Raw genomic sequence first — 26857 nt, forward strand, 5'->3', positions numbered from 1 at the left:
CATATCAGCTCAGATGAAACAACATTGTTTAAATAGTCTTTAACATATGTGACTTGCAATGTAATGAGGGGATCATATGACATCACCATTGAAAATTACAATGGGAATAATGGCACATCAAAAGGGCCTCGCCTACTACAGAGTAGACATGAAAATACGGTTAGCATGTTAGCAATATAAACGTACACAACAACATTTACTGCACAAGTAGCAGTCATCCATATGCATCACATCCATAGCTGCAACACCATGGCAATCAAACCAGACCAACATCACTGTAGAAACAATATATCATTAAAAACGCCAGTTAAATGTAATAAATCTTATCTTTAGATGTTGCGTTAAACCATCTTGTTGTTTCGATGCTGTTTTCTGCTGCCACCAGAGTGAATGAGCCAAGATGTAAATATTCACATGTGAGGACATGAGCAGATTATATGAGATTATTTCTATCTATGAACCACAATTTTGAAACAAACTCAATTCATTTGATCTTATTTTCTTAAGTTAAAATTCCACACAATTAATTCATATATTTAGAAACGTGTATTTAGTTCATGGTGTACTGTACATGTTAGATCCTGGGTTCAATTTTTGTCATAATTTGGCACCAGAATCAGCAGCAGCTAGTTTCAGAAGGTGCTGATGGAGAGCAAAGCGTTCTCATTGGTTAACATTTCTTGGTTCAAGCTACTTTTTAGGACATCCTCAAACAAATTATGCTTTTAAAAAGGGATGGGGACAAAATTGGCAAAGGTGGTGGAGACATGTCCCCAGTGCCCCCGGTGTAAATGACACCAATGCACTGATGATAAGCTAAAGTAAAGCAAGTAAAAGTTTGATTAAAAACAACTTTACTTGTAATGGATCACTTTTACATTGTGATAATACATGTACTGCTTTTACTTAAGTAAAGAATCTGGGTACTTTTCCCACCAGATAAACAGATAATGTATGTAAGAGTGTATTAATGTGTGCACATGAGGTCCTCAGTGAGTGAGTGTGAGCACCTTGCTGCACGTCTTTATGTCAGAGTTAATCAGGATTATCTTCCATCACAGATCATCCACTGGCTTTACCTCTGCAGCCGCTTTCTCTTTCACCTCTTTCATCGTCTCTCTCTGTTTTTCTTCCTTTTTCCTCGATCTCTTTCTCCTTACACCAATTAAACCAATTGTTCTTTGACATTAAATTAAATATGAACTCACTCAACCAAAAATGGATCGTATGACCAAAGGTGATTTCCTGCAAAGTTTCCCCAAAATGAAAGACCCTTGTCAGTTTGCTCATCTCCCCTTTGCCCAAACTGTCCCATGTGTTGTTATCCAGATGTTCAATTAGGATTGAGGCCACTGTGATGCTGCCATATTCCAGCCAAGAGGCAAGGGTCTGTGTCATCAGCCTGTTCTCCTAGCTTATCCCCTACTGAGCTGATAATGGGATCTGCCCAATGCCTCCTGGTTCATCAGCACCATAAATTGTTCTGTTGTTCCCTTTCTTTAACACAACAACAGGCCTCACTTGATGTGGTGTGATCTCCTCACCTGAATTTTTTGTCTTCCTTTTTGTGGCTCACTGAGAACCTGCTGTCTGTCAAATGTATGTCCACATGTACAATTTATCATGTTTTCTCTCCTCTAACCATCCTGATCTTGTGTTCGCCTTCTTTCTTTTCCCCCATACTGATTGTCTATCTTTAATCCAACCGATCACCTCTCTTCCTCCATGTTCACTGTTAAAATGTTGTGGAAGAAGAATTCTGAATTATAAATAGCCAATAACAATGTAGGAATACTCTGTTACAAGAAAAAGCTCTCTACTCAAATTCCTACATAAGTAAAATACTTAAAAATATCAAAAGTACTGATTATGCGGGAAAATGTACCCTGTGACTGACACATTATTTTATTACATTATTTGACTGTGCACAGATATTATTGTAGCTGGCCAAAGTTGAGTTTTGACCACTTTTTTTAATACAGTTTGGTATTTTAGTCCAGTGATTCCCAACCTATTGATCATGCCCCTCCAAACATCACAAACTAGCATGGTCCGTGCATGGCCCAGGACAGGAAGGCTCTACAGCGAGTGATTAAAACCGCCCAGAACAGGACATTTTTCTTTTTCTTTTTTTTTTTTTAGAGCTGTGGCCAGGAAGTAGATTGTCAGACTCCTGGCCAGACCCTGAGGCTGACTAATAAGCTTTACTTTCTCCCCCTGACTGTCTATGACCATACAGTCAAAAGGTTGACTTTGGACTTTATATAGCTCATCGCTGGTTAGTCAGTAGAGGCCCTGCGTCACTTGCTGGGGATAAAACTGTAATGAGGATGGGATAGGAGATAATAAGGACAGAGATGACAAGGTGGAGGAGAGAGTAGGGGTCTCTAGCTGTACCATACACCAAATGCATTGTGAATATAGTGCAAAAGAGATAAATGCTTTGAAAACATGCATTTTTTTTTTTACTTTACTTGAATTGTAAAAACAAATTATCTCCCTTTTGAGATGAAAAAAGTTCTATTCTTTGAGAAAAGATGTTTTACGTGTTTAATACAAACCCAAATTCATTAACCAGATGTGCAAATATGTTTAATAGTATTTTTTCATCTTGTACTATATCTGAATAGTTGTAGTCTGCAACTGGTGAAAAAAGTGCACTTTCTATCACGAACCCCTGAAGGCTGTAGTTCTGTGAGGTGAATATCACCCCCTGTTGCTTGTTGCTTTTGGGGGGTCATATTAGTTTATAGGTTACAAAGGGATGATCACCTGATGATACGTTTCTTTGCTGCTAATCTGTGGTGGCTCACGGTCCAGGATTGTGCCTTGACCTTCAGGTGGTGCTTGTTAATCCAGTTAGCCCGAGGCAGCCGCTGTGGCAATCCCAGCAGACCTGTGCTGGCCGTGCCGCACTCTGGATACCTCTACGCCACCGGCATGCAGAGCCACCTGTAGACACGCAGGTAAGGGAAATATGTTTTAGTTATTTTGCACAGGGGTAGAAAAATGCATTATTTAACATACGATTAACTTGGTTGGTCAAACTGCTGATTAGAGGTGAGTGAGCTGAAACATTGGTGTTGCTGTAATTAGATGTTTCTTTAGAGCTTCTGGTTTGCTTTTGTCAAAGCCTGCACTGCAGAGTCTGAATTACAAACACAATCAGTCGACAAAGAAGAACATCTATGGGGTATCCTCCTCTGATTTCTGCTCTTCTGATGGCTGAGAATGCTCTGGTGTGATGAGGGCAAATGTCAGGAGTTGATCTGGGCCCTTACGCAGCGAGGAAGGCTGTGGATTAGTTACATGGTAGAGCTTCACTATTTAATCCAAAACTACAAAACTGAGATTATGTGAGAGAAGAGGGATGGAAGGGATACAAGGGGTGTGGATTTTATATCCAGTGGATGTCACCTTTGCTCTTTTCATACAGTAGATCCACGATGCAGACCTTACTTGTTGCCATGGGGAAGTCAACAAAGATATGGAAAACTTTTTTTCATGCCCAGATAGGTTTTATAATGTTCCAGGAAGCAGTGCATAAAATGAAAGACACTGAACCTTTTAGGAAAAGAAACTCTTGACTAAAAGTGATTATGCTCTCAAGGGATTTTAACATGTAGAAATCACCTGTCACGACAGCTAGGACAGCCCCCGACTTGTCTGCTGCGGTCAATTAGCGGGACATCTTGCAGGTTCAGTGAGCCACTTTTCCCCCTGTTGCTGTACCGAAGTGGATTATCTCAACAGGCTGATAAACTGTCTGTCATGACGGATATAATGCACATCTGAGATTAGGTGGCCCTCCTGCTAGCTCTCTAAAACTCAGTCTCGAACCAGTGTGCTGGACCAGGCAAAATGTCCTCTTTCTGCACATTTGTGACTGATTTCACTGATTTAACCTTCTGTCACCTGAGGAAGCTGTTGGTAAAGCAGCTTATGGTGCACTGGAGCCTGAATGAGGTTAACCTCCGGCCCTCTGCCTTTTGAGTCTCCTCTGACTTTTGACTCCTGAGTGAGAGCTTGCGTTAAAGACAGGAACCTGATTTCTATCTCTTCTTTAGGTTAATTGGTGGATTTAAAAAGGCTTGTCTACGTTACGCACTGGAAACAAATTAAATAGATCCTCAACAACAACCTGACTGATGTTTAAATTAATGACACAAAGATTTTCTAATTCATATTTCAAGCACTACCTGCCACTATAAAAGTTTGTAAGTGTGTCTGATGAGGAAATATAGACAGTTTTGAAGATCTACAGGAAAAAATAGTCAATTTTGGTCAGGCAAGAAAGCTTAATCAGCCTCGTTGGCTCCAGTTGAGGGCTCTCTGTCCGACAGATGAAGTAGCTGCATTATTACGAGTTACCATCATTATCATCAATATAACCAACAATGTTTGATGAAGGGCTCTTCAGAGGCTGACGATTATGTTTGTGTGTGTGTTCAGCAGGATGTTTAACTGGGTGGTGAAAGTGGTCCCCCAACCCCCTGAAACCTCTGGGACAGATGAAGCTGGGAAGGCCTCTGCTACTGTACGACAACAAACACAAAAACACACACACCAGCACACATACAGTGTCATTTCTGATGTTTTCCTTCTCACTCTTTTCTGTCTCTTGTCTTTCTGACCTTATAGGACCACAACAAAAGCAGAGACGGTGAGGATTAATTTCTACTTGTTTTATACCAGTTGTCTGCTTATGTGTGAGAATTCATGTAAAACATGAGTGTTTTTGGTTTTTGTCTTATCCCACAGTGAAGAGTCCTCCGCTAAAAAACACAGATGAGGCTTCAGAGGACAGGTAAACCTCTCTGTCCACTAGTTTCTAAGTACAAGTAGTGTTTGTTTGTCGACATACTGACATCTTACCATCTTTTTTTCACCTCCTCTACAGTCAGGCCCAGACTGGAGTTTTAGGCTGGCTGTCTAATGGGTTCGTCAGCGCCATGCCTCAACCTGCTGGCTCCCCTCGCCCCAGCAGGGCTGACACCAGGGTGAGTGTATCAGTGTTCGAGTAGACACGTAGCCTGCTCAATCAAGGGATCAGACTGATAAACTAAATAATATTTGGCTTGTAAAAACTTTAACTGTTGTTTTGTCTTGATGAATTTAGAAGTAGCTTTATCAAGTTTGCATTAGACTTTTTTGGCCTCTCAATGTTCTTTCTTCCTTTTCATTTCTGTCCAGCAGTCAGGGGAGGATGGAGAAAGGTACAGTATGATCAGATAAGAGTAGATATTGCTAAATGCATTCCGCAAAGTCAAATTCAATTGTTTTTCTCCCCAGTTCTGGAGTGATAGGCTGGGTCACTCAGGGTCTGACCAAGGTGTTGCCTCAGCCCGATGATAAGTACAAAGAGTCTGACGACGTTGAGGAACACACTGAGGTGAGACACAAGGACATTTAGTCATACAGATTAACAACATCCACAAAATTAGTGCATCAGAACAAAACCTAAAACTTATTTGACATATAAATAATCCTATTATATCTAAACATCGAGGAACAGCATCTCCAATATGATCAAAGCAGGGTCTTCAATCAGCCACAGGTAATCAAAACCATGGTTTATGTTATTAGGCGACATTTGACTCAAACAACTTAATACTGCCCCACAGGTTTATAATACTAATCATGTGTAAGGATTAAGCTTATACAGGAATCTACAGGGGGCTTAGCCAGGTTAAAGCCCTCCAATAGCTTCGTTGCTATTCAACCCACTTGGAGGCTTCACGGCTGCAGCGATACACAAGATGATTGAAATACTCTGTGATTTCTGCACGCAACGCATGAAGCTCACTGTTACATCACTGTCACATTACCAAAAGTAATATATTAAAATATTTATATCAAAAGGTGCTATATCTAAGAATTGGCCACCTGTTAAATTCACACACCAAACAAATAGGGGGCAGCATATCACCAGAGTAACTGCTGAATGCTGCTTAATGTCTCTTTCATTAGCTAGTTAGCTCGGTTTAGGTAGACATCATATTGGCTGAGGCTCGGAGAAAGTTGCCATTGATTACTATCAGACTATCAAGTCTTGAGGTACAAACTGGCTAGGGACTAGCTGGTTAGCATGCTAACTTCAAGGAATATCTCTGCAACACAAGTTTTGAATGTTTTTTAAAAAATCTTACATGTTGCACCTTTAAGGATTGATCAATTTTCAGTTCATACATTATTGTATGAGATGAACATTTGCCCATAATGGCCCCACTTGAACCCCTCGTTGTCTGAACTTTTAGTCTGCATGCCGTACTGTAGGTGTGGACATAAAAGGGGCCCATGTGGGATGTGAGGTTTATTGCCCCAGTGAGACCCATTTATATCCCCCCTGACCTCAGTAATGTCTTACATGGAGAGACACACATGTGGCCTATATGGTGTGGAGCTGATGGACAAACAAATTATTAACCTCCGTGGGGCTCACGTTGATATAATGGATACAAAGTTTCAGATATCACATATCCTGATTACTCATTCATTGATAATACAACTATAATTCCCTAATTTGTTACACTACTTAAGTAAGAAACGTATAGCCATCCTCTGTTTGCTTGACTTTAAATGCCCTTTTATGTATTTTCTCCTGTAGGTATATGAAGTTGCAACAATGCCGGGTATGCTTTGCCTTTTCACAAGAAATTATATTTCAATTAATGATTAAATATTAGCAATTTAGCTGATCTTTCTCTGATTGGTCTGTCCAGATTATGATCCCCTCCCACACATCCCTGTGGTGGAGCTGGAATCAGAAGATGAGGTGTCGGAGGTAGAGAGTGTGTCCCATCAATTTCCTCCCAAGTGAGTATGAACCACACATGACTACACACACATCAGCACGGGTAGTTAAAACACCTATAAACATGTGAGGGTCTGACCTTTCTTTTTTTTCCTGCTGCAGCGTGGTGAACTGGCTAAAGCATATGGTCCCTCAGCCGGTCCCCCCTGGTGCCGTACCAATAGAACCATCACCCAAGTCCTCTCGCTCCTCTCTGGACAAAAGTATGAACACACACACAAAAGTGTCTTTGTCCACACCAGTGGGCAGGAGCACGAACCTACATACACTGGCATCAACAGTCACAACTCATAAATTACCACTTTGAAACCTTTAAGACTTAAAATCCCCATTATTCTGAGGACATATTTTGACTTTCTTGGATGAATACTTGTTTTTTACACTGAACTTCATGTCTTTCTTTCCAGTTTTGTCTCCACCACCTGAATCTCTCAGTGGCATCTCACTGGATACTGACAGCAAGGCCTCAGGGTACGTTTTCAATCACTGTCCTTTTTGATTAGAGCAAGTTATTCGCTTTTACCAAGACAAGCTAAAAGGTAAAACGACACTTTAATAATCTCTATGGGAAAAATATGAATTTTATGTGCCAGTAAACCGCATACACGAGTTGGATTCAGGATTCAGCAATGTTTAATCTAGTTATTTACATCTGTTCTTTTCATATTGTGATGAAATATCTTCCATGAAAAGGAACTAATCCACACAGTATATCCAATGAGTCTTAATTGGCTTAAGATTACCTCCATCCATCTTTTTACTAAACATTGACAACCAAGATGTCTTCAACACTTTACATTTTTTATTGAAATTACATTTATAATTGTAAGCACAAGTACTTGTATCTAAGGTCTTCAGAGCAAACAGTTCATTATTTTGTCTGTTGACAGTGTGGTCGGCTGGTTCATGTCAGGACTGGGCCTGAAGGTTCCTCAGCCAGCCATCCCACCCAAAGATGATGCTGAGGTAACTTTTGGGAATAAATGAATGTTTCTTTCTTCCCTCCCCTCTTCTGGTCTTTAAATTTGTCAACCTTTCCTTTACCATCCATCTTTTCTAGAGTATTGTCAGTATAACTTTTCCATGACTATAATGAGAGCAATGCAACTTATACAACTGTTCTTTCTTTGTTCCTTCCTTTCTTTATTTTTTGCTCTCAGGGTGCAGCTGAAGTTCTAAAGAAAGGTGAGTTTAAGTTGTATTCACTTAATTATACCTTCATGTAGTTAAAGAAAACCCTCTACTTGCTGTTTCCTTGACAGTACCATTGTTCCTGAGTGCCACAATTCACAGTTCAATCAAGTGGACCTATAGTACATCACAATGTTTTTTTCTTACATAAGTGTTAAGTCACCAGAGATTAAAGCCTTCAAATAACAAAAAACACCTCTTTAATAACAATGGATAACTCCAGTAGATCTGTGTAATATTTGAAAAGTGCTGTATATGTGTTTTCTGTTGAAGCACCCTCTTGTTCTTCCCCCCATAGTTTTTGAAGAGGTGTTTTGGTCGGACGGTCGGAGCCTAACTCAGTCCCTCTTCTCCTTCTGTTTCAGGGGGGAAGGCGCTGCGAGCCCCTTAAACAGCAGGAGGAGACGACTGGGGGACGCTCCGATTCCCACACACACACAAACAGACAGACAGAGAGAGAGAGATACCAACAGACACATTGTACTACAGGTGCTGTGCAGCCTGCAGCTCAGCACAGAAATCAGGCAGCTCTAAAATACTACAAGAATGTAGATATAAACTCACCGTACTGTACTCAATACAGTTTCATATGAATGTATTACAACTTATGATGTGTGCACTGAAATACAACTAAAAGATGTACTGTATATCATAAAGGTAATTAGATGTGTTTTGTCTTCAGTATTTGTGATATTAATTTGCACATTTTCTGTGTGACACAGTAATTGCCATTTATTTGAAATTCCTGTAGGTGCGAGACATAAATATTTGCAGACAGGATGTTATTCTGATACACTATTGTGCTTTAACCTATGGCAATGTATACTATATATTCATGTTGCCATTTTCATATCCAGAGAGAGAGCAGTAGGAGATATAAAATAAGGAGATTCATATAAACACAACTGTCTCTGTTTAGAAGCATTTTAGCATAAAATGTCAAATCTTCGTATCCCAATTCACAGAAATCTGGAAATGATAATTAAATGGCAGCTATGCTCGTTCATTACTGAATTGTTTATGGATAAAGTAAAACTATATCTGTACTTAATAAATAACCTATAATGTATAGGTCCTACTCTTTAAGAATCTGTTAAGTTGAGTTCATTTTGGGTCTTGATCATGTTCCAGTTGGTGAAAGCTTTTCCACAGGTTTAATTGAGGTTAAACAACACAATTGCAAGATTATTACTTTCGCATTTCGGTTGTTTGACCTCAATTTAGTGCACTCTAAGGCCTGTTTTGATCCACTTGATCTATGTTTAGAGCCTTGAACTGTCAAATGTGGCCCAGGGTGGTGTGCTGTTGTTTCAGAGGGTTTGACTTGATTTGAAACAACCATATACTTTGCTCATATTAAAAACATGTTGACTGTCACAGAGACAAGATGGTAGAACATATCATTTCATACTGTAATGTGAGGATACTGCAGGAATAATAAAGATTCTGTGTGAAATTATTTATGTGGTGTTCTTATCAATAACCTACCCAATACCCACGTTTCTGTTTACGGGTCTTGGGGTGTACGACTGAATATGTGAAAAAAGTAGTATAATCCCTTTTGTGGCTCCAGAGGAAGCTGTATGTAATCTGATAAATCGCCTCTAGTGAGGTCTAAAATGCATTGTGGGTAATGTAGGCACCAGGTTTTGAAAAGCAGTCCACTGGTTTGCATTGCACTATAACATTGTCAGCCTCATTATGGGCAGTTTGAAAACAAATGATCAAAATCAATACAACAGAGCCAGATATCACATTTTTTAATCAACACATTCTTCTTCCTTTTCAAAACCTGGTGCCTACATTACCCACAATACATCTTAGCAACTGAGTGACATTACTGGAGGAGACACAAACAGCTTTATACTAAGTTTTTCACATATGTAGTAGTACTTCCCAAGACCCTTTAAATCTGAAAGCATCCTTTCCCATTTGGGACAGCTTCCATTATCTGCATACATCTTTCACATAAAATTCCATTTAATAACTGAAAACTGAAGTGGATGTTTTCCACTTCTCAAAAATCTCCGACATGAGACAAATGAAGAAACTTGTGTCAAAGCTGTATACCTGTTTACATATCACCAACATGTCCAAGGTCAACCACATGTCTCTTGCATCTAACACACATATCACCCCTTGTAGTTTCAGTCAAACTCAAACCTGACATGGTACTAGAAGATGTGGACTCAGACAACGAGGGCACGAGGAAGCATGAACATCAGTCTAAAGCTGCAGCACCATCCCCACCACCGACTCCACCGACAGCAAACCAACAGCAGGAAGCCTCACAGCAGTTGAATTCACTGCAGTCTGAGAAGTGCAGTGATACCAACCCACAAGCAGAACAGTCAGAGAGTGGGACAAAAATGTCTCAAGAGGATGCTGAGACCCAGACGGGCCGCTGGACGCCATTCATTGAGAGCATCAAAAGGGAGGCAGAAGATGTAGCTTTGGCTACCATGGAGGAACGGTAAGAGGGAACAAGAGGGTGGAGGAAGTCAGAGGCTCAATTATTAGCCACTTTTAAAGGAGACATATTTTTTAATTTTTTTTCCCTTTCCTTCAGTGTTTTATATACTGTAGGTTCTTGTGCATGTAAAAGATTTTGAAAGTTAACAAGGCCAAAGTCTGCACCAGCAGAAGCTCCTCTCTCACACAGAAAACACTGCTCCTGAAACACCTCATCAGTAGTCCCACCTTTAAATCTGTGATTTTTTGACATCACACTACATCACCATGTCTAAATTTGCATAATTCTTGCGGCTAGTTTGGCACGTAAGAATTGATTTAGCAGAGCTGCTCTGTTGTTGTTAGCGGTGCTGGCTCAGGCATGTGTGAGCTGACCAATCAGAGACTGGGTATTCCCCTTCCATCTGAAAGACGTCTTTCTGACAAAGGGTGAATACAGTGCTGCAGCACTGGACAGTATGAGAAAACTGATGTGTATTTTGAGCATTAGAGCATGTAAACCTATACTAGTAGTAACCCAAAATAAAATTACGAACTTGAAAATGAGCATAATATTTCTCCCTATAAGTCACTTCCATTGGAAGAAAATGGATGTAAATACCCCCTATCATATCAAATAGTAATTCAAATATATGCAAGTCAGTTTAGAGTATTTATTAAATTAATTTGAAAACGTCCACAACACTTTGACTCTGACTAACCAATAATATTTTTTCCAGTTAAGCCAACAGACATGCATTTCAATAACAAATGCTGCAAATATACACAATTGTAAAATATCCACATTAAACATATTTAAGAGCTCTATCAAAGCATCATCAGTTATATTCACCCTATGCAACTTATGGAATAAATTGACCAGAGTTCAAAATAAGTCTTAGTTAAAACATCATCATTGTCTGACATTCATGACCTTATAGTTTTTCTGTCTATGCAGTTTTATTAAAGAGCAATCTGAGATTACTCAGTTGTGTTAGGGTTAGTAGTAGATACACAAGTATACACAGTGGTCCAAACATAGTGACAAGGCTAAATTGACTTGTTTTAGCGTTGTAATCGAAAGGAAGAAGACTCCTGTCACATCCAGAAATTACTAACATTTACCTCACAGCACAGTGATATCAGTGCATCCTGTCTCTCTTCAGTCTCATGCAGGAGCGCCTGGAGATGGCCCGTATGGCTGAGGAGGTGGCCAGGCAGACAGCTGAGATGGCCATTAGACAGATGGCGAGTGAGGGCCAGTCCATCAAACTCTCACTGGGGAGTCAAGAACTGCTGGATGAGCCTGTAGCTGAGTAAGACCTTGTGTTCAATCAGAGTTAGAGACAGAAAGTGTGTGTGTATGTGTGTGTGTGTGTGTGTGTTTTGACATTTTGGCAATGGGAGCATCACTGCCAAGTGATGTGACACCACATGTTCACTATGACCAGGCTGCCGGCACCACAAGAAGAGGAGATCCAAGTGGTGGACCAAAGTAAAGTCACACAGTAAGAATGCAAAAATGGGTGCTACTCTACACTGCTCCCTTTCTGTGCCAATAGTGTTTATATTGATTTTTTTAAAACTTAACTAACAAACTATCCTGATGACAATTACTGATCTATTTCAAGATTACATTTCCAAATGTTGTCACTGTCTCAAGCACTGTGTTGAACTGATGATCAAATGTTAATGAAATACTGAGTGATAAAAGATTGGATGGAAATTATTTTACAGTGCAGCAATATCACAATGCAAAATATGCTTAATTACAAGCAAAAGAAAAAAACAAACCATTAATCATTATAAAAACTATTGTCAGCAATATGGCCCTTTTCAGAGAATGAATGAATGAATGAATGAATGAATGCAAATTCATTTCGGACATGTGAAAACAAAACAAAACAAAAAGTTAAATTAGTTCGACAAATAAGCATAATAAGATGATAAGCCTGTTACAAAGTATATTCCATTAACAAGCATTGACATGCCCGAAGAGGAATGGGAAGTATACACTTATTTAATCCTATCCTTTCTCCACAATTCAGTAATTAATCATAATCAATTTACTTCCATTCCTGAACCTGTGTTCCTTCGTATGCTCCCATCTAACTATATACAATTCAATATACTATTTGTAAAATTAATAAATCACGTATTATATATAAATATATTTACATACACACCCATACATACACACAGAATCATATTATTGTTGTATTGGAGCTGTATTGGAGTGTACTCTGTTGGGTAGTTTAATCTTTAATAATGTGTCATCTTTGATGAACTCTTTTCTATGTTAAATCCGAATATGCAAAGTAACTTCATCAGATTAATCCAGAGGAGTAAAAAGTGCAGTATTTTTTAGGCTAATGAAATGTGATGCTACCTGAAATGTGATATAGTATAACTGTTACAGTAGACTGAAGTAAAGTAAAAGTAACTTAAACTTTAGAGTAGGCTACTCAGGAAAATGTCCATAGTTACTTGCCATCACTGAGGAGACGGTCTCGTGCTGGTCCGGGTTGTCAGGTCCCAAATCCCGCGGGGTCTCGTTATGTGATCTTTGCCGCGCGCTGCCTCAGCATCACTGCTGTGCCATAGCAACCACAGCTTGCCTTGGAAACAGCCTCCCCCCTCCCCCCTCCTCCTTAACCGTTTCCCTAAACAGTGTGCACCTGCTGCTGTTTCGCAGGGAAAATGATGGACGGAGATGTAATGGAATATTTTCCCAGCTGTTTTTCTACAATTAACATATTCTCATAATTTGTCTTAAACGACCTCGCAGCCCGAGTTCGTGTTAGTTGTCGTGTCTCGACGCTCGTGGACATTTTCTGTCGGGGCTATTAACGGTTAACGCACGCAGAGAAAGTGAGTATGTTGTGTACACATCGTGGTTAGGTAATAGACTAATACATGTTATGAATGGATGAGTTTTTGTCTTTCATTTAACCCTATCTTAATTACTATTCTGGTGTAAACAGAGTGTTACATAAGCTTGTCTGCTACAGGTGGTCACCGAAAGAGTAGTTTTATGCTAAAAGCAGAGAGAAAACACTACTAAGCTAGTTAGCTAACACTGAGTAAAGTTCATGCTTCCACATTTTCCAGTATGAAGTGAAATATGTCTAGAGTAATTTAACCTGTGTTTTGTTTCCATTCAGTTAATAATATGCGAGAGAGGAAACATTTTATCAAAAATTAGTCCTAATTTTCATTCTATAACGTTACTCGTGCAGTCTATAAAATACAGTGTCATTGACATCATATCTGTGTGTCTGCAGAGGGACATAAACCTGTGTGCTGCATTACCTTATTGCAGATACACAGCGTTATAAACCAAGGAAATTCTACCCTAAAATAAAATGTAAATAATTCTCATATTATTTAATGTGCAGCCACCACAGGCCTTGCAGCCCAACTTTACATTATCACCTGTATCATAGTTTTTAGCTGGCAGTTTAAATACACTTTTAAAAGTAAGCCATATCCTGTTACCATCTTTACTCTCAAAGCAGCATTATTGTGTTTCTAGCCTGAACAAATACAGTCAAATCACAATTTCCAGAGGGTGCAAACTACATTTGATAAGCCCACGCACATATAGACACTCATTAGTCCTGTCTAAATGCCTAAGAAAATGTCTGTATTTGTAAATATTGACTTTACATTCCAAAATCCTTGAAGGGTACAATGTAAATCCTGTATTAGGGTAATTTTCTCTAAAAATACCAGCATGTCTATCCTAACTGTAGTATTCTTTTAATACGGACCAAGTAATATTGAGCCAACCAAACAGTGTGCCTTATGTGGAGACCCACACACCGCTACTCAGTCGGATACATGAATTGTTTTGTCTCCTCTTCTGTCCTGCAGAGAGGAACAGAGTCTTGCTGAGGAGGAAGTGAAGGTCGTGACTGAGGAATCTATTGATGAGGAACCAGGTAGAGATCAAGACAACACCAATGCACACATATTGCAGTTTTTTATTTCTTTTGAATTGACAGTACCATCGCCTAGAAAGAGATTGTAGCTGGAAAAGGTACCAAAAGTAGATGGCATAACATGCTACAGTATAGCCCAAGAGCAAACTCTTTGTAATATTTCTAGATTTTTAAACCACTTAATCTTATCCATTGTCATATATTTCTGTAACATCTGTATCATCCATATCAGGCAAATATATGTTTATGACTTTTGGGTATGCTAATATTTAAATTTCATGAAATGTATAATTTAAAAAAAAATCTAGATGCAAAGGAGGAAGCAGAGCCACAGCAGACCTCGCCCTCTCCACCTCCAAGTCCTGAACCAGTTAAGCCAGCGGAGCCAGAGCCTGAATCAGAACCTGAGCCAGAGCCAGAGCCAGAGCCAGAGACCAAGGAAGCCAGTCCAGAAGCAGAGCCTATAACCCAGCAGCCACAGAAATCCGAGAAAGACGGTCAAAGCACCAACGCTGACAAAACATCTGAAAAAGTAATGTCCATGGGTTGAACATACACTGTGATGAAAGTTTCACATAGGGCTGCAACTAATGATCTGTGGATTATTTTCTTTATTAATTGATTAGTTGTTAGGTCTGTAAAATGTCAAAAAATTGTCAAAAATGTCGATCAGTGTTTCCAAGAGCCCAAGATGCCATATTTAAATGTTGTTCTGTCCACAACTCAATGATGTTTAGTTTACTGTCATAGGGAAGTACAGAAACTAGGAAATATTCCCATTTAATAAGCTTGAATCAGAGAATTTTGATCTGAGTAATTAAAAAAAATTACTTAAACCAATTAATCCATTATCATTGTACGGATTTAATTAAACCAACTACCTTGATCTAATAACTCCCACCGTAAAGGGTGCTTTAACTGATGAAACAGTGTCACACTCAAGCTCGGACATCCGATTACTGTCTTTCACGTGTTTATTTTCGCATAAGCATTCCTGTTTCACACATGCTATGCTAACTAGCACCTGAACATCAATCAATCAACTGAAATGACACAAAATAAAACGAAACCACAATATTAATGACACGGACATATTATCCACTATATAATCCGCATACATGAACATATTTATAGTATTCAACAAAAGTTGTAATCACATTGTATGCATCTCTTAACTCACCAGCTCAGCTTCACCAGTCAAAACAATGGCATCCATATAAAAGAAGATCCGGCAGGTTAATACATCCGCCCCAAATAACCTACAGGGGGAATTGCTACCACAAGAGGTCGCTATGAAATTAACAAATGTGGGACAACTTCACAATCATATTAGTGGGTTATTAATTTAATAGCTGACAACTAATCAATTAATGACTAATGTAGGAATAATATTGTTGAAACATAATTTTATTACATTACAGATACATTTTAGTTAGAAATCAGAAATATTTACAGCCTTTCTTACCCTAACTCAATCTACATAGTATGTCATATCCAATCCCCACTGATCCTCACCAACCCCTGGCCACTGATACATATTATTTGTGTTTTTTGCAGGAGGAGGAAGCCACTGGGGACGACTGTGGAAGTATGTAATATTCCATTTGTTATGTTTGTTTTTTTTCCACAGATAAATATTTCATTACAGACTCTATATGTGTCAGTTACATTGACATGCAGACAACTGCAACTATGTTTGATTTAAATATAATAATTTATGTCTGTTAGAGTCGCTGTCCGTCATCGAGGGGTGTGAATGATTAGTCAACTAGGCGCCAGTCAACTACCCTCATTAGTTGGCACCAGAAATATTAGGCAGTACATATTTAAATTACATATTGACATGATTTGCACTGAAATGTCTCCTACTATGTTTCCTGGTGGCTGAAGTCCTTGATCAAGAAGTCCAATCGCTATTCAGACTGACCACACTGCTGTTTGACTATCTACTGAAGCCATCTCCCACCTTGCTTATATTCTGCCTGACTGTGAATCTGCCTATACATCTGTCTCCTCTATAGCTCCAGTCAGCTGTGATGCATTAAAGAGCTGCCTGATGCGCATTCCGCACACCTCAGAGTGCTTCGGCAACATCAACGCATTCTTCAAAGAAAACGGCATCTCCACTCCCAAAATACCCTCCATGCCTAAGCTACCCACCCAGCTCTCTGACGTTACCAAGTACCTACCCTCCCTACCACCTGAATTGCGCCAAGAGCTCTCCCAGATCCGACTCACGCAGGTCCCACGAAATATCGCCCAAACTCTGACTGAGTTGTTGCCCAAAAGCTCTGACGGATCAGTTGGCCCCAGTCTGTCCAGTCTTTCCCAGAGCTTTTCAAACATCCCGCAGAAGCTCTCCCAGTTTCCCAGCCGGACGCAGCAGTACTTCCTTAACGTCCAGAACCGCCTCAACAGCCTTATGCCTCACGATGCCTAAGAAACAACAACAACAGCAAAAACAGCAGAAAGACAAGAATCAGCAAGATTTAGAGCTCAATCGGCTCATCCGACACTCCCCTCTCCCTCCTGCTCACCATCCTCAGCTCCGGTCCCGCTCCCCGTCTCCATCCTCCCCCAACGGCAGCGCCCTCGAACTGCCAAATGTGCCATCCTATCCACGCCTGCCGCCTATTGTCAGCCCCCCATCAAAGCAGCTCAACTCACTTTCCCGCCAGCTATCAGGTCTCTCTAACCCGGCGTTCTTCATTGAAGACGACTCAGACATTCCAGCAATAAGACGGGCAGGTGAATTTGCAGCAGTGGAGATCGTGAAATTCATTGTAGAAACCTCAACTCAGTCAAATTGATTAGACAGTTGTCTCATAATGTGTGGCATCAGGATAAACTAAAATAAAAGAACAGCTGATTGCATACAAATAATCATAGATAAAGAAATTTTCAAGCAGTAAATAATCAACTGAGTTCAGATGTCATTAAACTGACAGTATGTTCAGGATCCTGAGCACACTGTCAGGAAAAAACAGTAGCGGTTCAGTGTTGTGACTGTAGATTTCTGTGTATGTGTTGTCTCTTCTGTAATTTCTCATATAAACTCAGATATAAGCTCAGATACAGACAGCTCATTCGTTTACCGAGTAAGAAAAAGCAGTATACATGCACATTCTCAAACTATTCTGGTAATTTGTCAAGGAAAAACATGATTAAGGAACTTTTTAAAAAGATTTTTAATGTCCCAGCACATCCACATCATCTGTGATGTTTTTCATTAATCAACAGATATTTTGTGCCTTTTTACCTCTCCAGACAGCTCAAGCCTAAGCCTTCGTCCGGCCGTCAATGTAGAGGATGTCGACTCAGATCATGAGAAAGGGGGGACAGGAGGTGGAGGGGAGGGACAGAGCAATGTTCCCCAAATCCTAACCCCACAGGACCCCAAACTTACAACCCTAACTGTCCCTGTGACCCCTTCAGGAGGTCGTCAAAGGTAAGAAATATTAGCACGATTAATTTATGTATTCTGCCATTGAATAAGTAGTGGTATTAATTAATCATTAAAATAATTAAAAACTCCAGTTTAACTGGGTGTCCATTACATTTTTTTTATGTCTGTTTCTCTACACTCATGCTTTTCATCTACAGTAAAGGAGATAAAGAGTAAGGAAGCTGCATGGATCGTTTGGGTTGTTGTGCTTTAAATTTTCTGTCAACAATGATTATTCTTTCTCTCTGGTGAAACGGTACATATGCACAGCTTATATGCACCCATGGTAAAGCATTTCACAAGAGAGAAAGTAATATTACGATGCATTATGTGGGTTAGGTCAGGGTGCAAGTTGTTGGCAAGTGGTGTGGTTTCTTCCAAAATGAGATCAAATTTAACGTTGACAGCTGGCAAAACACAATACATAGATTATAAATTTCAAAACTTTTCTTAATAATATGCAATAAATTACATTGCTAGAGTTGTGTTTAATGGTTTTTAGCGGATCATTAAATGTATCATTTTGGAGTGAAACTCTTCACAAACCTCTGTTTTGTGCTGTTTGAAATGGATCTGCTGCCCTCTGCTGTCTGCTGTACATCACAGTTAGTAGAAGCAATATGTTGGTCTGTCTGTATTTCAGTGTCCTGCAAAGACTGTGCTGCTTAGAAAAATGTTAAATTCCATCCAATTTGCTGCCAAAATGACCCACACAAGCAAACCAGCACATAGTGCTTATGCAGAACACAGACAGTTTGTTATATGAATAGTTGTTGAGTGTTTCTTCTTCTGTGTTGTGGTGTTCTGTTTTGAATGAACTGTTCACTTTTGCATGGCTTTTTTATTGCTTTTGGCTGCTGTATGGATATTGTCATAACGTGGCAAAAGTCAATAAACAGATGCATCGCAATCTTGCACTTCTCGCCTATCTTCACTTGTTATCAGTTTCTTGGATTAATATCTTGCTTTTCCTGGCACACACGTAAACCCTGTCCCTCCCCGTCCCTCTCACATAAACACACACCCACACACACTTTAAACCCTGCTCTCACCATCCACAACAGTAGTGGAAGGAACCGTAGGACTATCTGGACAAAGATGTAAGATATCTGACCTTTATTAATACTGTATTGACTCATCTATTATACATCTATCTCCGTATCCACACATCGTGCTGACAAGTCAATATTTCCTTTCATTCATAATATCCTTCACCATTCATTAACCCATTTGAATTCACCAGTCTTTGCTCGTTCACTCATTAAAACATAATTTTCAGTGCTCATTATTTTGCATTAATCACAATCATAAATACATTAAAACATTTATCATTTTTAAGGAATAACTTATATAAAAACTGACGTACAAGATGTACAGTAAAGCCACATCACAGTGGATTTTAGTTTGCGAAGAAAAAACAACTGTGTGCACCGTCTGAAATTTGAACCATTGACGTTGCTGTGTCTACTTAACTTTAACAGTAGGAGGCTGCACTCCCAAAGTGAAGATGATGATGATGAAGCAAACATCCCTGTCAGAGCCTGGCCCAGCCAGTCCAGCCTGCACAGCACAGATGACATGTGAGCACTGTACACACACACAAACAAACACAAACCAAATGAAGTGAAAAAAGGTTTGAGTACTGTTATTTAGCTGTTGGCATGTAATAATGCACTGGCATTTTTTCAAAGACTTAAAGAGCGTCCAGCGTCTTCAGCTAGTCAGACCAGTACAGTGGTCAACGAGCGTCTTCAGGAGCTGGTCCGGATGTTTAAAGAGAGAACCGAGAAGGCTAAGGAGAAACTCATTGACCCTGACAGCTCAGATGAAGACAGCGTTATTCCTTGTGAGTCTCTACACATACACACACACAAACAGACACTGAGCTGGTACATCAGCCCGAAACCTGTCAGAAATAAATGGACGATAGTCTTTGTAGATTGTAGTAGCTGTGTGTTTTAGTATATTTTTTATTTTCAGGTTAAGAGTCAGCCTTGTCCAGTCAAGAAAATGTCTACTCATTAAAGTCATACCCACACCTTGTGCGCCATCTACACACAAAAAGCTAGATGACACATGAAACATGAAACTGCCCACTGAGAGGTGAGAGGTAGTAGTTGTAGCTTCTCTCTAGGGTTCAGCCTTCCAACTATCCTACCTTCATCCCTATAGATGTACCACCAGTGTCCCTCATTCACACATACGCATTTAGTTTTCGACAGTGTGCACATCCAAGTTGGGTATGGATGCAGAACAAATCAGCACCATACTGTTTAAAAAGGGAAGTATGGTTGTCTGCACGCTGAAGTTTACAAGCTCCTGAAAATGTATTGAAGTGACCCACAAATTCATTGATGCATTCAGCACAAAGTTAGATGCAGTGTAGAAAGTGTTGGGCACTTCCTCTACATTAGTACATCAAGACCCTCAGGACATTTATTGTTATTGACTTTTTGGGATAAAAACCTATATTCTAATTTCACAAGAACTGTGCGGTTTTTATAAATTGAGCCAAGAGATTTTGTTACTATCATCAGGAAACATCTGCAAATGAATTAATTTGTGGCACAGAAAAGTTCTTCAAAAGACCACTACACACCACCACCCACCTACTGCAAGGACTAACTGCATTATTCAGCTATAGGACTAATCTGCCAAGGCTAACACCATTGTACCCTTTATAGCACATTTTCTAAACCTTTAGTAAATCTGGGCTGGTGTGTTTTCAAAATGTGTTCTTCTGACCTTCTGCTGCTTCTCCTCTCGCTGCCCTTCAGCTCCTCCTCAGGCTTCAGCTCCTCAGCCCGCTCCTGCAGCTCAGCCAGTGGACAAGGGAGAAGCACAAGCAGGTCCATCAGGAGGAGCAGGAGGAGGTGGAGGAGGAGGAGGAGGAGGAGGAGGAATGGAAAGTGGGGCAGAGGAGGAGCAGTCTGGACGCCGCAGCAAGGTGAAAACTCCCCGATGGATACGAGCCTGTATGCACTACCGCTTCCCTGCCAGCATCGACCCCTTCACCAGTGAGAACCCAGCCGAGTACACCCACTGCCTCCACCTATAGTACCATACTGAACAGTAGAATCCGCTTTACTTAAACTTCTCAGCAATTAACGGCAATCAGCATGAGTCTTATCTGAAGGCTCTTAATTTTTCAGCCATAGTTCTGAACAAATTTTGAAAATTAAAACACAGATTTTGGCTGCATGAGAAACTCTTTTAATGAGCTGTTTAATACTCTCCCGCAGGGAAAGCGATGTGAAATTGGGAGGTTTAGGTAATGGTGAATCTACTGTACTAACCTGTCACAATACAGTTACCTGTCTCCTAATTATGTGTCATTACCCTTTTCTCTTCCCTTCACTTCACATTCATGAGGATTTTGTGAGCAAGTCCATTTTCTGGCATGCATTCTTTCTCCTTTAGCACAAAACTATGTTCCAAATGATGCAAATTTTGGTCAATAATACAGATTAGATCCTGCTTAATCCATTAATCCATTCTCTCGTTAACAGCATATAATGGTAGTTTGTGTTTAGCTGTCATCACTTGATCTGTAAATACTAATTGATTTCAGTCCCGTCTTATTTTCTACTCAGCTCACTTCATTTCTTCATCTCCCTTCACCCTCTCACCTTTGTCTCTTTCCCCAGACCTGATGTACGTGCTGTGGATGTTATTGGTCTCTCTGGCATGGAACTGGAACGTGTGGTTCATCCCAGTGCGCTGGGCCTTTCCCTACCAGACTCCAGACAATATTTACTACTGGATGCTGATCGACTACCTGTGTGACCTCATTTACATCCTGGACATCAGCATCTTCCAGCCGCGGCTGCAGTTTATCCGCGGAGGGGACATAGTGGTGAGTGGGACACTGGAAGCCATTAGTGTGATTGAACTCTATCTTGTGGTAGGAATCACAGAAATTCTTTTGTCATGGGATGTAGGCTGCTGAAATCACAGGAAACACTGTTTTATACTGTACTTATTATCAGCTGAAATGACATTTATTACATTAGTGTACTGTATGTTAAGATCTACTTGCCAGGCTCATGTGTCATATCTACAGTTGTTTTGTTTTTATCACAGTGTGACAAAAAAGAAATGAGAAAGAACTACATGAAAACCAAACGCTTTAGAGTAAGTAACTAGAGATGAATAAGTATATTCTTCTTTTCTGGGCATCAAATCTTTATCATTGAGTCAATCATCTAAGCAATGTTGTCAGTGATGTGGTCCCTTTCTGGTTTTCAGTTTGATGTAGCCAGCCTTGTCCCCCTGGAGCTCTTCTATTTTAAAACTGGCGTCAACCCTCTGCTTCGCTTACCCAGACTACTGAAGGTGAGGTTAACTACTTAATCCATTACAGCTTGTTACAGTATCAGCATTCTGGCAACCAACACACTATTTATCCTTCCACTTTTTTTTTAGCAAGAATGTGTGTCAAATTTAATGAGCCACAAACAAAGTTACACTGAGAATATCAAATACAGCATCACTAAGCATGATGCTTGTACAAGATAAGTTAATTTCCAAGGCTCCATGTATCAATTTAGAGAATTCAGATGTCAATTATTGAGGTATTAGAATGATATTTTTTGTTCTCTTTCAATGCCTCTGCAGATCAACTCCTTCTTTGAGTTCAACGACCGTCTCGAGGCCATCTTAACCAAAGCCTACATCTACAGGTCAGCTACAACCTGATGGTATCTTCCTGTGCTGCATAGAATTCTCTCTTCTCTTTTCTTCTGTCCTTCTTCTCACTTTGTCTTCCTTCCTTGAGATGCCACACTATGACAAAAATGTATGCAAATGTGTCACTCTGTCTCTCAGGGTGATACGTACGACCACCTATCTTCTTTACTGTCTCCACTGCAACGCCTGTTTGTACTACTGGGGCTCTGCCTTTAATGGACTAGGATCAACAAAATGGGTGTACAATGGCGAGGGCAACAGGTTGGTGTGATAAACACACAAACGCTATTTTTTTTTAGTTTTCAAAAATAGGACTGAGTTTAAAGGTGGCTGACTAGTACACAGCAGTTAAAATAAAGTTTTTATAATTTATTTTTGTATTTATTATTTTCTACTCCTTCCATCACACAAAAGTTTAGAGCAGTTTCCTTGGTCTGCTTTTTTCTCATGCCTCCTTACTTTGTCTCTGCTTAGTTACATTCGCTGTTACTACTTTGCGGTGAAGACCCTCATCACCATTGGTGGTCTGCCGGACCCCACCACCCTGTTTGAGATTGTCTTCCAACTTATCAACTACTTTGTTGGAGTCTTTGCCTTCTCTATCATGATTGGACAGGTATGTATATAAATGTAATTCTGACATTCATACTTTCCACATCTCTTTGTGTAAAGATGGTGTTTGGATTAACAAACTTAATGTTTTACTGTCTCTCAGATGCGTGACGTGGTCGGTGCAGCCACAGCTGGTCAGACTTACTACCGCACATGTATGGACAACACGATTAAATACATGTCCTCCTATCGAATCCCCAAAGACGTCCAGAACCGTGTCAAAACCTGGTACAACTACACCTGGCAATCACAAGGCATGCTGGGTAAGGAGAGCATTCTGTGATGTGTGCATGTTCATACCATATGTATTACACATCTGACCTTTTACTCACACTGTACCTCATATTGTTTGCCTTCCAGATGAGCAGGAGCTGCTGACTCAGTTGCCAGATAAAATGCGTCTGGACATTGCTATAGATGTCAACTACTCCATCGTCAGCAAAGTCCCTCTCTTTCAGGTAGGGATTTCTTAAAACACATGAAAATAATAGCACAGTTTACATGATAGAGACTGATACAGTATTCTTAAACATACAGTGCAGGAAGTCTGACATTGTTCAATGAGTATCTGATCTGAATTAAAACCATACAGAGATCAATAAGAGATCAACAGTTTTAGAAACACTGTTTTCTAGTATTTTTTTGTCCTCCCTCTTGACAGGGTTGTGACAGACAGATGATCTTTGACATGCTGAAAAGCCTACGCTCTGTTGTTTACCTGCCCGGGGATTTTGTCTGCAAAAAGGTACATACCATATGCAAACTTGTCTGTATCTTATTCGTAAAAGACAACTGTGTGTGGTTTCAGTTTTTCCCACCCTGCTCCCTCTCATTCCCTGCCTCTTCTGTCTTTCTCAGGGTGAGGTGGGTCGGGAGATGTACATCATAAAGGCAGGGGAGGTGCAGGTGGTTGGAGGACCTGATGGAAAGACGGTGTTTGTCACTCTCAGAGCAGGATCAGTCTTTGGAGAGATCAGGTAAAGAGTCTCTGTAACAATGTAAAGTATTTCTGTCATAGGTTATACTTCTTTCAGTTATAAAGCCGAAAAAAAAAAGTTTAAAAAAAAAGAAAAATTTGCGACAATTAAAGGAGCTGCAAGTTTACCATGTCTTATTGTACTTTTGCATTAAGCATTCTAACTGACTGATCTCTCTGATTGGCAGTTTGCTTGCAGTAGGCGGGGATAACAGGCGCACAGCAAATGTGATTGCGCATGGCTTTGCCAATCTCTTCATCCTGGACAAGAAAGACCTGAATGAGATCCTGGTCCACTATCCCGAGTCCAAGAAACTGCTCCGCAAGAAGGCCAGGTTGGACATCACTGGCACTACACATGAACAAAAATCATTATATTGAAACCATAACAACACTTTAACCGTCACTATACTCTCTGCTCTGTATCTGCACTGTATAAGTGATGTATGACTTTCCAAACTATTTCTCTTCTGTGGGACAGTGTCAAAAATATGGATGAAAAATGAACTTATACAATAGCTTTGCTGCTTTGTCTGCATGTCATTCTTGCTTGAGGCTGATAGATGCTACTGTCTCCACCACAGAAAGATGCTTGCTAAGGGAAAGAAACCTAAACCCAAAGAAGAGGCTAAGGATCCCCCTCAGGTCCCGCCAGCTCCTGTTAGGGCGGAGACCCCTAGACTGCTGAGAGCAGCCCTGGAGATGACAGAGAGATCGTCTAGACTTAAAGGAGCTCTGGCTAAAGTCAAAGAGAAGACCAACAAGTCCAGTATCTCGTTACAGGTAAACAGAGTGAAAACCTTAGCAAACTAAAGAAGAAACAGGTGCACATGTGGCAGTGACAAAAAAAGGGTTAATATTTTTTCTTCTCTTCTCTTCTCTTCTCTTCTCTTCTCTTCTCTTCGCTTCGCTTCTCTTCGCTTCGCTTCGCTTCGCTTCTCTTCGCTTCGCTTCTCTTCTCTTCTCTTCCAGCCCTCCATCTCCTCCTCCCTGCCTCCTCCATCTCCCACCTCCAGCTCCGGACCTGACAGAGACGCAGACACGCCGTCACCCATGTCTGCCAGCTCTTCGACGTTTCGCTCCGCTTCCCATTGCCACAACAACAACAACAACTCTGTGAGGCCTCACTCTCCTTCCCAGTGCCATGGTGACGAAGACGAGATTCTCGCCATAAACCGAAGAGAGGAGGGTGCCAGTGAGGTTGATGGAAGCAAAGGTGGGAATAGGAAGGAGAAGACGTTGTGATAAGTCTTTAAAGGACAAGGGAAGGAGGAAAAAAATGACGAGTATATCTGCTGTAAATTTGACAGAATGGTGGAGCGAAAGAGAGAGGAGGTGCTGTAAATTTACAAAAAATGTGTGGAACGGCTTCAATGCAAAAATATCAAGGTAGTACTGTATTACAATCTGACCCATGACACACTGTCTACATTATGCTGTGCAGTCGTAATATAAAAACCTGGTGTATTTTGTCACTTTGGTGTCAAATGTCATCGATGTTGCATTAGCTGCTGTAGGATGAGCTGTGTTTTGCATTAGAACATTTACACCTTGTGGGCGTCCCTGTCTGTCCCTGTTTTTTCTCAATATGGAGTCGTAAGTACAAGTACAGATTCATTATGTTCATTATGTTCTCCCATTGCTTTGCAGTGTTCTCTCAGCCTCCACCACCGTGTTCATCTTTATTATTCTCAATATTAGATAATCTTATGTAGGAGCAAGCCATCCCTCACCTAGTTACCTCTTCAGAATTCATTTTTACATCATCCTCACTGAGTTCACATGACTGAATTCAGTGTAGCTTTGATGATGATTGAATTCTGCGTGGGATGGCATATAGTAATTTCTACAAAACTGAACTTCTTGTCTTTCTAAAACATACACACATGTTTTTGCTGTTGTTGTCTGCTAACTCTGTACAGATTCTTTTGTAAAACTTAAAACCACGATTTGCCTTATAAGTTTTGTCATTTACCCATGTCTTGTGTTGGTGTGAGTAGCTTGCATTGCTGATGTTTGAAAAACAGTACAGACTTTGTGTTACAAATATATGTTGACAGGTCATCTGAGATTACTTTATATAGATTTTCAGTCTGTCTTTGACCATCATGACTTTAAGCATAGCAAGCTCAAACATCATCTAGCCTCTTATTACCTCAATGCTGCATTTTACATGCTAATACATACTGTATACATCATCGATCAATTTATCACTCATCACTATCTTAATTATTTAGCCATCAATATGTGTGAAACCATTGCTTTACATATTTTACAGCTATAGTTGACATGTTTCATGATTATGTTTTCTTTTATGTTTGTTTTGTACAACAATGTAAATATATTTGTTTTTTTGTTTTTTTTAGAAGAATCACATTTTCATTTTCCTATTAATGTAAAATCTCTGCGCTGCTCTACAGCATTATGACATGTTAATACATTATAATAATGCTTACTGTTTAATTTATTCTGTAAATGTGTTTAAGACTCAGTTATGATGTAATAATTATAATATTTTGTATAGATGTTTTATTTATTAATAAAGCCTCAGATGATTGACCCATATACCAGCTAACCATACTGCCAGACAATTTGTAGAAAGGGTTATCAATGTTGTTTGTTTGTGTGTGTGTGTGTGTGTGTGTGTGTGTAGTAAGGGCAGAGAGATGAGTGTTTATGATGGAGATTCTAAACAAATGAATGTGTAAAATAATGTCCTTAAATTGGATTTTGTC

General features: G+C 40.0%; 1 protein-coding gene across 1 annotated transcript; it reads left to right on the forward strand.

Annotated features, from left to right (window-relative positions):
* Positions 1–109: 109 nt before the first annotated feature.
* LOC141001665 (uncharacterized) lies at positions 110–25367 on the forward strand. Its single transcript, XM_073472810.1, has 35 exons — positions 110–142; positions 2860–2954; positions 4453–4537; positions 4642–4663; positions 4762–4807; positions 4901–5000; positions 5267–5392; positions 6608–6632; positions 6723–6816; positions 6917–7017; positions 7222–7285; positions 7705–7780; positions 7975–7999; positions 10151–10478; positions 11623–11772; positions 11908–11951; positions 16422–16798; positions 16947–17148; positions 17668–17848; positions 19330–19425; positions 19537–19734; positions 20789–20862; positions 21493–21701; positions 21929–21979; positions 22094–22180; positions 22463–22527; positions 22673–22795; positions 23009–23150; positions 23250–23409; positions 23507–23604; positions 23808–23891; positions 24005–24123; positions 24311–24457; positions 24707–24905; positions 25095–25367. The coding sequence occupies exons 1-35, from the start codon at positions 110–112 to the stop codon at positions 25365–25367; spliced, it is 4299 nt and encodes a 1432-aa protein (XP_073328911.1).
* The last annotated feature ends 1490 nt before the right edge of the window (positions 25368–26857 follow it).

The sequence above is a fragment of the Pagrus major genome, chromosome 8, assembly GCF_040436345.1.
Source record: "Pagrus major chromosome 8, Pma_NU_1.0".
Classification (NCBI taxonomy): Eukaryota; Metazoa; Chordata; class Actinopteri; order Spariformes; family Sparidae; genus Pagrus; species Pagrus major.

What these genes read in the sequence shown, in the direction of transcription:
- LOC141001665 (XM_073472810.1), top strand. Translation starts at nt 110, where the DNA reads ATGGCACATCAAAAGGGCCTCGCCTACTACAGA. An exon ending in ACGTTGAGGAACACACTGAG is followed by an intron (nt 5,393 to 6,607) that starts GTGAGACACAAG and finishes TTTCTCCTGTAG; the next exon opens with GTATATGAAGTTGCAACAAT. An exon ending in CTGGATGAGCCTGTAGCTGA is followed by an intron (nt 11,773 to 11,907) that starts GTAAGACCTTGT and finishes CACTATGACCAG; the next exon opens with GCTGCCGGCACCACAAGAAG.